Source organism: Octopus bimaculoides, chromosome 6 (assembly GCF_046866305.1).
Source record: "Octopus bimaculoides isolate indiv1 chromosome 6, ASM4686630v1, whole genome shotgun sequence".
Classification (NCBI taxonomy): domain Eukaryota; kingdom Metazoa; phylum Mollusca; class Cephalopoda; order Octopoda; family Octopodidae; genus Octopus; species Octopus bimaculoides.
In genome coordinates this window covers 120,026,829-120,038,446 of record NC_142933.1, presented here as the reverse complement: position 1 = coordinate 120,038,446, position 11,618 = coordinate 120,026,829, and the positions used below count along the sequence as shown (strand labels likewise).

At 36.0% G+C, this 11,618-nt stretch overlaps 1 protein-coding gene across 1 annotated transcript; it reads right to left on the bottom strand.

Annotated features, from left to right (window-relative positions):
- Window positions 1-8,761: 8,761 nt before the first annotated feature.
- Window positions 8,762-9,376, bottom strand: LOC149135394 (histone-lysine N-methyltransferase SETMAR-like). Its single transcript, XM_089353512.1, has one exon. It carries the CDS (start codon window positions 9,374-9,376, stop codon window positions 8,762-8,764), a length of 615 nt encoding a protein of 204 aa, XP_089209638.1.
- Window positions 9,377-11,618: the final 2,242 nt, after the last annotated feature.

Sequence of the window (11,618 nt, the reverse complement as noted above, 5' to 3'; positions counted from 1 at the left end):
TTCTACATGGAGCGGCTGGTTGTGAGTGCAGAGGTGAGCAAAAATAATGTGAAAGTTTTGATGACAACCTCCCCAAAATCTCATACCTAAACTGGAACTGTACATAGTGTTACAGAAATACTGCGTTGCTTTTAGTGCTTCTTGCGAAATACAATCTTTTAGGCGACAAAAGAAACGAATGGCAGACGTTTATACGATGTATTTTCGTTCGCCACACCAAGTTATGTAGTATGATTGCAGGGCAACTTAGTGTATAATACTTAAAAGGGGTTAACTACTTATTCTCATTGTTCCTAGTGGAGGCCCCTGGACTGGCTTATTAGATCCAAGATTATGTGAGACGCTTTATATTAAGTTAGACAGAACGGAATATTTAGTCTTTTGGGGTTTTTAATTCTGTAAGGAGATATTTCGTCCAGTGGAGCATTTCGAAAATGCCAACTTGCTCTGCTTATGGTGTTCCCATTTGCAATGAATGCGAAATTTGTCTTCAGTGTATGGGTTGTACCAATTTGTACGTTTACGCATGATTTATAGCTTTCCAACAATGCAGCGTTTTATTGCCATGTCCATTCTTTGCTTTTCTGTTGAAATGTATATTGGGGCAGCGATGTTCAATATATTTTGTGTCTGAATCTGAAAAGAAAATATACTTTGTGAGTAGAATTTCAAAAGCGCTCGAGTAACAACTGCGTAGACGTTTTAGTATCATCTGCACTTGTTACTTCCATTTATTCAAAATCGTCTCAGAGTGACATATTCCACGAGGCGCACAGAACGACGAACATCTTAATTTGAGGTAGTGCATAAGCTACACACGTACATGCAAACATAACACAACATAACTTGATGTGACCAAAGGATATAACGCGTTGGATCATTATATAATTACTTCTGGTACAGCCCAATCTGCTATTCAATGTTATTGCCATCCAAAAGACTGATTCAATCCAGAGAATACTTCGGGGCCTCCAACAACTACTAAACCTCCAAAACTCTCATTTGAAGCCTACATTGGAGTTTTTCTCCAACATATGGGACCATGCTGCGGTTATACACACATATATCACACACGGCTTCCAAACAAGACTACTAAAATGCGTATCGATTGATATGACTTTGAATACTAGCACATTCTATTTTCTGGCTCAAGTATCTTCTCGTGTCATTTAGAGTGTATGTTTCTCTTTCATAAGTTCCATGACTCGTAGAAGCGGCGTCGTGACAAATGTTGTGACTTGAGAATTTTGAATCTGGCGGAACTCAGCCTTCTCTAGTCTGAACACATCAGATTTCTTCTAGAAATAGAGAGAGCGAGACAGACAGACAAAGAAAGACGGAGAAATAAAGAAAGAAAGAAAGAAAGAAAGAACCTTATTAAATGACTGAAAGTATAAAAGGTGAAGTTGACCTGAGCGGTATTTGAACTCGGGGTGCATAGAGCCAGAATCGTTACTGTAAGGCATTCCATTCGCGATGCAAACGATGCTAACAACTCGCTACCATAAATTGTCTATTTACGGGTGTTTAAACTGAACAGGAACCGGATCAACCTCAGAGATATTGGAAGAATTACAAATGCTATGATTGCAGTCCATTTGTCGTGGCTAAAGCTAAACTACTGCACAAATTATATAACTAGAGCGAGTATTTTACATGAAGCATTATTATATTTTCCATTCTGTGTTATATTTCTATTTCTTTACAATAATTGAAAAACGATAAGAGCATGGAAACGCACATCAGGGCTATGAATATTATTATGAATATAATTCCATATTATTATCTGAAATACCTGCAAAATTAACTCTACCACCATTAGGAAAACCTTCTCTAAGACACGAATAACGGACTAAAATTTGCATTATGAAGCAAAAATGCAAAAACTAAAATTATATACGACGAAAGTGAAATAATAATTTTGTTAAATCCACTCATTTTTAGTTACAGGCAAGGGAAAATATATATATATATATATATATATATATATATATATACATGGAGAGAGAGAGAAAGAGAGAGAGAGAGAGAGAGAAAGAGAGAGAGAGAAAGAGAGAGAGACAGAGAGAGAGAGAGAGAGAGAGAGAAAGAGATAGAGAGAAAGAGAGAGAGAGAGAAAGAGAGAGAGAGAGAGAGAAATAGAGAGAGAGAAAGCTTTCGAACTGAAGCCACGTGAACAATGTGCCGTAGCTGATCGCTGTAAACTTCATAGAAAAGTTTACCGCCATTTTACATCTGAAATAAGGAAACAATACTCACTTCTACGAGTCACTGAGTGAACCACTATGCGGTTGTACGACCCGCTGAAAATAGCAAGACTTTTTTTCATATCACGTTCTGTTTGAATAAAAGTCGGGATGGGCACAGGTAAAATGCTTTCAATCAGGTCTGGATCTCAGTCAATCAACACAACATCGACTCTTCCAATGCAAGACGATTGGAAATTACTTTACTGACACAGTAAACAGTACGTTTGAAGTCTACTCCGATTGGATTTTTAATCTGACGAATAGGGCCTACTAAGGACCTTAGCCTAAAAGCCATTTCGTCAAAAACTTTACCATTTCTATCAACCGTACTACAAACAATATTAAGGAGACATCGAAAGTCTTATTATCGTCGATAGGTCGATAGAGATATAAGACATAACAGAAATTTTTTTCTCAGTCAATGCACTAATAACTTTAAACACAACAGACGCATTGGATATTGCATTCCTCATCATACTCTCTGAAGACAAGAAATTCTCACGACTGGAACGACTTTCATTATACGTCTGTCTGTTTGATCAGGGTTGGTATTGGGGTGAATGACAATAAAAAACAAACAAAATTTAAATTATACAGAACGCAGATAAAAATGTTACATTTGATACTCAAAGAAACGGATCGTGAGTCAGAAGTGGGGAAATGGCAAATGTATTGAGCAGAAAACAGATGTTGGAAATTGAATAAACGTAACAAATACGGAAAAGTAGTAAAAGTCTGATATTTATTCAGATGGTCACCACTGGGAAATTAACCCTCTACCATAAACAATTCTTTTAATTCGTGAACTATACAAACAGTTCATTCTGGGTTTTAATGTGCTAATAGTAAAATAAGAAGTGGGAAGCCTTGCTTATCAGAGAAAAGCGATAGCTTGACCTTTCGATGCATTCAGTTGATTCTGGATTCGTGTTGCACAACAAAATCAGCTGTTTAACATATCTCCACATTTCAGTAATACTTGAACAATGATCCAGGCCATAGAGTACAAATACGTGGTTCTGCGCGCAGATTAGATATATGAGGTAGACAGTACTATTGCATCTGTAGAGTTTATAATGAACAAAGTTCTCGGGTGGCTCTGATAGTCCAGAGAAATTTGAAAGTAAACTCATAATCTCTGAGCTGAGAGTCCCCTAGAGAAACAGCGACTCCTTGTGCAATATTGCTCACACCCGAATAATAACCGTTTATATACTAACCCATTGACGGTATTGTTTAACTGGGAGATGACTGTGAGTGCTCAACAACATTCGAGGTTTCAGCCGCTCTCTCGTGATCTACACTTGATCCAGAATTTCGTCCTTATCAAAGAAACGAGTGGCAAAATGTGCCTGACAAAAGGCAACCATCCTAGTTCACCGTTTTGATGTCGCGGTCTGGGCGACGCAACATAGCAGAGTAATACTAGTGGCGTTCATATTATTGGGGAAAGGACGATAGATTTAATGAGTGAGGTTGATTTAACACTCTGCCTAAACAAAGCATTTTCATAGGCTTTGTCTTAAACGCCCGTGCTTGTTTCCTGACTTTTAGTTAGCCCTTGTTACATAAGTTATGAAAAGTATAAAGCTTTCCTTTCATAAGTCCCAAATTACTCTCAATGTCAAAAACAAAAATCGGGAATATGTATCATATTTGATGCAAGGACGCCAGGAGAATATATATCTTGTTTATCACATATGATGCAAAGGCAAAGGGTTCATTGTGCTATTATCTGTACCGGGTACCTCTTATTATCTTTCTGCATTTAGTTTTTACCACCACATATTTTCTACCCAGTCAATTCATATTACCAAAGCTTTCACAACTAGAAAGTTTAAAGAATAACAAATAGAGTAATAGTGATTAAACACAGCAGCATAGAACCTTTAATGTAACATAAACACTGCACCACTTTCCTGAAAGACTGCGCACTTTTGGGATCATAACAGTTTCCTTTGACGATCTAACGGAGGAGCGGCTTTATGATCATCTTACTTCCTTGGAATAGCAACCAAATCTTCCTCAAATAAAGCTCCATCGTATTAAAAAAGGTGAACTGATACATATTTGATAATGTAGACTTAGTTACCCCTCATCGCTTAAAGAGACGGAAAGTTATTATTAACAACATCAGCATGGCATTCCAATACCGAAGCCCCTATTCGGTTGCTCTACCGACTAGTAATAGTAATACTGGCCTGTTCGCAACTTCTTTTAGCAACATAGCTAAAAAGAAATGGTGGCTGTCCTGGAAAATGATAGTAAATGGTAGGATTATCATGGTTCGAATGCTTTTGCTAAAGACTAAATATTTATAAAATTCAAGGATAAAAATATAAATACACACACACACTCACCTATTCTCTTCATAAGTTAACTACAGGAAACACGCTGTTTGGAATATTCTTATAGATATACATTCTTATATGACGTAAAACAAAATAGTGGCCATGTTTATAATTTTATTCACCATCAAGATGACATAAATGTTTAATGATGAAATACGTCATTTTGTCTATGTTCCTCTTTATAAGTATGATACTACCAATGAGAAACAGATATCACTGCCACTATGTATGTATGTATGTATGTAAGTATGTATGTATGTATGTACGTATGTATCTATGTATCTATCTATCTATCTTTCTCTCTCTCTCTCTCTCTCTCTCTATATATATATATATATATATATATATATATATATATATATATATATATATGCGTGTGTGTATGTATATATATATATGTGCATGTGTGTGTACTATTATATACGTATATATATATATATGTATATATATATATATATATATATATATATATATATATATATATATATATATATATATATATATATATATATATACAGACATATGCATATACAAACACACATACACACACATGCATATGAACTTAGATAAAGAGAGAATTTATACTTAGTGAGATTTTATTTTAAATTCACATGTTTCTACTTATTTTAAATTAAACTAAATATTTTCCTTCACGTCGTCTATGAAAGTATATTGTCAAGTTGTCAAGTATATTTCCAACAACTTCTTTTCTGCGGACTGTTGATAAAGAGGATAGATGTGCGAATATGTTTTTTCTCTCAAGAACATAACTATAACATAACTATATTTGTCTTTATTTTATATGTAAGTTTTGACTGATTAACAGTTCATACTATAGAATGGAGGTGCGTGGTTTACCAGTTATTATGTTGGGTTCGTGATCGTAAGATTGTGGCTTGAATTGCTGGACCGGGTGATGGGTTGTATTCTTGAACAACACTTAGCTTCGCGCTGTTCCTGTTCACTCAGCTGACCAAAATGAGTGGTCCTTCGACGGACCGAAGTCCCGTCCAGGCGCTCGAATATACACCATAGAAATCAGCCCCTTGAGTCTATATGACTGGGGAAGGTGCTTTATCCAATGTTCTTTCGTTCGATAGAATTTATATATTTAATGTACAACGGCGGGATGAAATGTTCATAGGTTGGCTATGAAGGAGTGATGCTAGAACTGTGAAATCTTACATGCATTAATTTCAACTCGTCTTATAACTACATTATTTCTTTCCAGGTAAGCTGACATCTAGCTGTTCAAAGAAGACCATAAATATAACGAGTTGCGACTTCTCTTGCAAATGGACAAAATTTGGCATCATGGTGCTATCAAGAACTTGCAGGAAAAGATTTTAGCCCCAACAACATTTATGCTAACACGGTTGCTACAATACCTGACGCTCCAGGTTTTATCAGCATTGTAAAAAAAAAGTGTATAATTGAATTTACGAGGACAAGGGAGAGTCTTAAAGATGACTTAAAGATGACGAAAGGCTATCGAGACCAAACGCCCAAGAAAACTGAGTGAAGGGTCTTTTTTCAACAGGACAATGCTCTACTGCACACAAGTTCTTGGGTTCAATGGCTGTTGTGCGTGATTGTGACTTTGAACTGGTTGATCACCGTCCGTTTTCTGATTTCGTCCCATCTGACTATCAAGTCTTTCTAAATATGAAAAAAAAAACCTACTTCGTTGATAACCAGTATCACCGTTATGATGACGTCATATCTGCTGTTCATGACTTTTTTGACCAATAAGATGAAAGCTTCTTCCCCAGGAAGATCCAAGCAGCACTACAACACTGACAGAGAATTGTGTGGGCCAGAAGGGTTCATGACAGTATCTTGATCAGCCTATGAACTTTTCAACCGACCCTCGTAGTCATTGAGAATGTTGCTGTTTTCCGTTTTCGATTTCAGAAGCTTTAAAAGCACTCCGGAGCTACCCAGTGCTACTCATTGATGGAAATGACAACCGGTGTTGGTGTGTTTATGTCCCATTATCCAAGCGGTTCGGCTAAAGAGACCGATAGAATAATTACTAGACCTAAAAACTAATTCCTGAGAGCGATTTGTTCGACTAAAACCATTCTAGGCAGTGCTCCAGCATGGCCGTAGTCAAATGACTGGAATAGTAAACGAGTAATACGTGTGTGTTTTCGTGAAGATGTGTGTTTGAATGTGCACCGTTATATGTAAGTTATTGTACTTTATTTATTCATTGTTTGAAGAGATAAATTTACAGTTCAGATAAGTCAGAAATTCGATAATATGTATGCATTAATTAATCTGTTGTTATTTTCTTAAACTGTTCTTAATTTGGCATGGACTGAAAAGATTTACCGGTCAATTTGCTTAAGACTTCAATAACAATGTAATTATCTGCTCAAAAGCTTGTTTATTGATTGTGCTTAAATCTCAAGGTGAATGACGTACATTATTAATCAGCCTGATTAAGAAGAAATTTCCATGGATATTCGGATAAATAATATTGGCATAATTTCCCCTTCGTTACAGCGTTAAAATCTACGCAATGATCTAGTTTCCAAAAGAGGTTTTCAGAGACTTCATTTCAAATTTCACATTTAGCATTCTGTTTATTTCTGTATTCCTTTGTTTCGGGTTGAGGTACTGACTTGAACGGATTCTTTCATCGATCAAATTGTCACTAGAACTTATTCTAGGTATTGTACGTATTATATCGTAGCCTTTCTGTCAAACTCGAAAGTTATGTAAAGTTCATAAGGGTTATATATATTGTTAAACGCTTTCGGTATGCAAATTAAGGACTCCCTCATAGAGTAACTGCTGCATTTGTTGAGTATATAAATAGTTTGGCTAATTTTTTTGTCTAAAGACTGTCAGAATGATGTAGACACTTCTGATGTGAACCCAATAAGGTTCGAAAGTCGATTAAGGTTGTTCATAATTTTTTTCAGTCTGCGGAGAAATGGATAAAATTTGCCCTATTTATAATTATACCATATGTCACTATCTTACAAACACTCACATTTATACACACACACATACATACATACACTTACATATATATATATATATATATGTATGTATGTATGTACGAGTGTGCGTGTGTACTCGACGATCTTTACCACAGTTTTAGTGCACCGAATTCTATTTGCAATATTTCAAAGAATCCGAAACTAGAACAGAAATTGTTGCTGAAGGAGCTACACGGAGAAATCGAACTTGGAAGAAAATGTTGGAGAAGTGATATTCTTAACCGCATAATCATGTTATGAACATATTTAGTTTATATATAGCTATAAAGTTGATTTTACATTTCCGAGTACTTGCTCAAAGGTGAATTTTGTAAGAGTGTATACTGTATTAGAATACAGTAATACAGACTACATTGCTTCGAGCATTACTGTAACTTACAAGCTGTATGTCTTTATATGTGTTCCTTTTAATTTTTATGCTTAATGTTGATAACTGATTCTAATTTAGCCGTATAACTGTCTACAACGCTGCAAATGATAATATATTATCGTAACTTAGTTAATACAGCGCCATAATCTAATGATAGAGAACTTGCTCAAAATATATATTTAGAAGTAACATTACATTTTACATTACTGAAAAGAATCGAAAACCAAAACTACAACACTTACACACACACACACACACACACACACACACACACACACACACACACAGACAATATGTATGTGTGTATAAATATCTATATGTACACAAATATATATGTATACAAAAATACATAACATATATATATGTGTATATGTGTGTATGCATACGTATATATATATATATATATATATATATATATATATATATATATATATATATATATATATATATATATATATATATATATATATTGATGTTTGTTTTTACGGTCAGATATAATATCAGTTTGGTAAGAAAGTTCTTGGACACTTTTAACATATCACTTTATTAACAATTAAAAAAACAACAAAGAACAGTCAATCCAAAAGGTTATCACCCTCGTTATCGATCAGCTTTTGCTATCTTTCAGGCAAAGTTTTGAATCCTTTCATCCAGAAATTGCATGGCTTCGAATCAATAAAGTCGTAAAGGAACGATTCCACATCTTCGTTTTCGAACTCTATATCGCCTATCACGTGTTGCAAGGCAGAGAATAAGTGGTAGTCAGAAAGGGCAAGGTCAGATAATATCCCATCCCGCCATAATATCCCATCCCGCCTCCTTCAGCTTCTCTGACATCTTTTTTGCATATTGTGCTGGTGTGTTTTCTTGGTGGTAAATTATCTTCAAATTGCAGCGTTTTTCGGCCAGCGCGATCTTCCAACGGTCGATTTGTTCGCAGTAGACATCCTTGTCAACGGTGGAATTGCGTGGGAAAAGATCCAACATAATCACACCACGGAAATCCCACCAAACTAAGATCATAACCTTCTTTTGCACAAGCGGTTCTTTTGGCGAAGGTTTTGGCTGTTGACCTTTGCTACACCAGAATCGTCTGCGCCTCACGTTGGAGTACAATACCCACTTTTCATCCATAGTGATTGTTGACTCCAACCAATCGAATTTTCGGCTTCGCCAGAGCAGATTTTGACATGCAGTGACACGTGCTTGTTTATTCGTTTCAGTCAATTCATGTGGCACCCATTTTCCAAGCTTGCTGACCTTGCAGAGACGATGTAGGTGGTTGATGATCGCAATTTGACGTGCAGTTTGCATTGGATCGCTTTCAACGACTTGCAACAACGCACCATGATCGATCTCTTCTGAGCGCCCGCCTCGAGGTTGAACTTCCATTGAATAATTGTCAGATTCAAAGCTCTGATACCAATTACCGAAGTACTTTTCGAGACAGTGCAAGGGCCAAACGCTTCGCAGATTAATTCATCTGCGTCATGCACAGATGTGCCATGTTTGAAACTGATACAGTATGACGCCACGCAGAGCCAGCTTTCGTAGTGCAATATTTTGAGCGATTTTGCGCAAAAAGTGATGAATTTCGCAAATACAACAACAAACAGTGAAAGCTAAAAAGCTAATGAGCAAATAGATTGATTGTCAGTCTTTATATAGTCACAATAGACACGCTGGCTGCTCCTGATTGGTCGGCGATGCTGATTAGTTGCGGGATTGAAGCCGGCATGATTGTCCAAGAACTTTCATACCAATGTAATAAAAACAATTTTACATTGATTTGATGGGTTACTCTATAATTTTGTAGAGGACAAATTTATTACTCCTATGCAAGAATGTTGTTCGCAGTGACTTTGAAGTTTCAGCGAGTTAAACTGTTGAGAGGACGATGGCTTAACTGGAAGTCACATATCTATCTATCTATCTATCTATCTATCTATCTATCTATCTATCTATCTATCTCTGTATAAAATTATAATGAGGGCAACTACTGAGTGGCGTCACAGGGTAGAAGTAGACGCAAATGGCTCTAAAACTACCTATTTTATCACGTTGTGTTCGTATGGTATGTATTAATTATGTACTTTGAGTTATGTCATACTGAAGAAGGTAAAGGGTATTGCATTCCTAAACTTGAAATCGATCTATGGCTAAACCTTTTTAAAAAATTCTTTTTGTTCATTTCTCTCGCTTTCAGCCTGTATCAATGTGATAAATATGATAGTTCTAAAGCTATTTAGCGTCTACTTCTAGCATGTGGCGCTACTGAGTAGTTTCCGTTATTATAATTATATTTATAAAATTAAATACTTTGTATTAATTTTTACGTAAATGCTTTGTTACATACCAACCACTTGATAAAATCCTATATAGATGTTATCCTTGATTACAATGATACATATATATATATGTGTGTGTGTGTGTATGTAAGATATATTACACACACACATACACACACACATACATACATACATATACATACATAGGAGTGGATGTGTGGCAAGACGCTTGCCTCCCAACTACATGGTCCCGGGTTCAGTCCCACTACGTGGCACATTGGGCAACTGTTTTCTACTATAGCTTTGGGCCGACCTAAGCCTTATGAGTGGATCTGATAGACCGAAACTGAAAGAATCCCGTCATATATATATATATATATATATATATATATATATATATATATATATATATATATATATATATCGTGGCACTCCGTCGGTTGAGACGACGAGAGTTCCAGTTGATCCGATCAACGGAACAGCCTGCTAGTGAAATTAACGTGCAAGTGGCTGAGCACTCCACAGACACATGTACCCTTAATGTAGTTCTCAGGAAGAAAGAGTGAGAGAAAGTTGTGGTGAAAGCGTACAGTAGGGATCGCTACCACACCCTGCTGGAGCCTCGGAGAACCTTTTCGCTCAATAAACACTTATAACGCCCGGTGTGGGAATCGAAACCGCGATCCTGCGACCGCGAGTCCTCTACCCTAACCACCGGGCCATTGCGCCTCCACTGTGTGTGTGTGTGTGTGTGTGTGTGTGTGTGTGTGTATATATATGTATGTATGTATATATGTATGCGTGCGTGTGTGTCTGTATTCCTTCTTACGGAGACCCAAACGTAAGTATACCATTATTTCATTGATAATCGGTGTCTTTCAATAATTCCTGCATTTGTCATGTCTCATCGTCAAACATTTGAGAAACACGTCAAAAGAATTTCTTGTAATTAACCTCATATTTTGTATTTTGCATTCAGATGGAAATAAAAAGAAAGACGTTAGGAGTCTGCTGATATCATTATCTTTCCTTAGTATTGTATAGAATAACCTACCAGTGGTAAAGATAGTGTAAATATTTCGATGCAAATTTGTTTATACCAATAGAATCATATTACGACGAGATGATGATAACGTATTTCTTACAGGCTTCATTATCATCAATTACTCCATTATAAAGTGTGAAATATTTCGTTCATAACCTATCACCAGTAAGGTGATAGAGATAGCTTCATTTACCTTCTTATTTATTTCTTTTTGCATGTTTTGTCGATTTACTTTTTCACATCAAAATATCAGAATATAATTATTTTATGTGTCGTGAAACTAAATACATAATTATCTGGT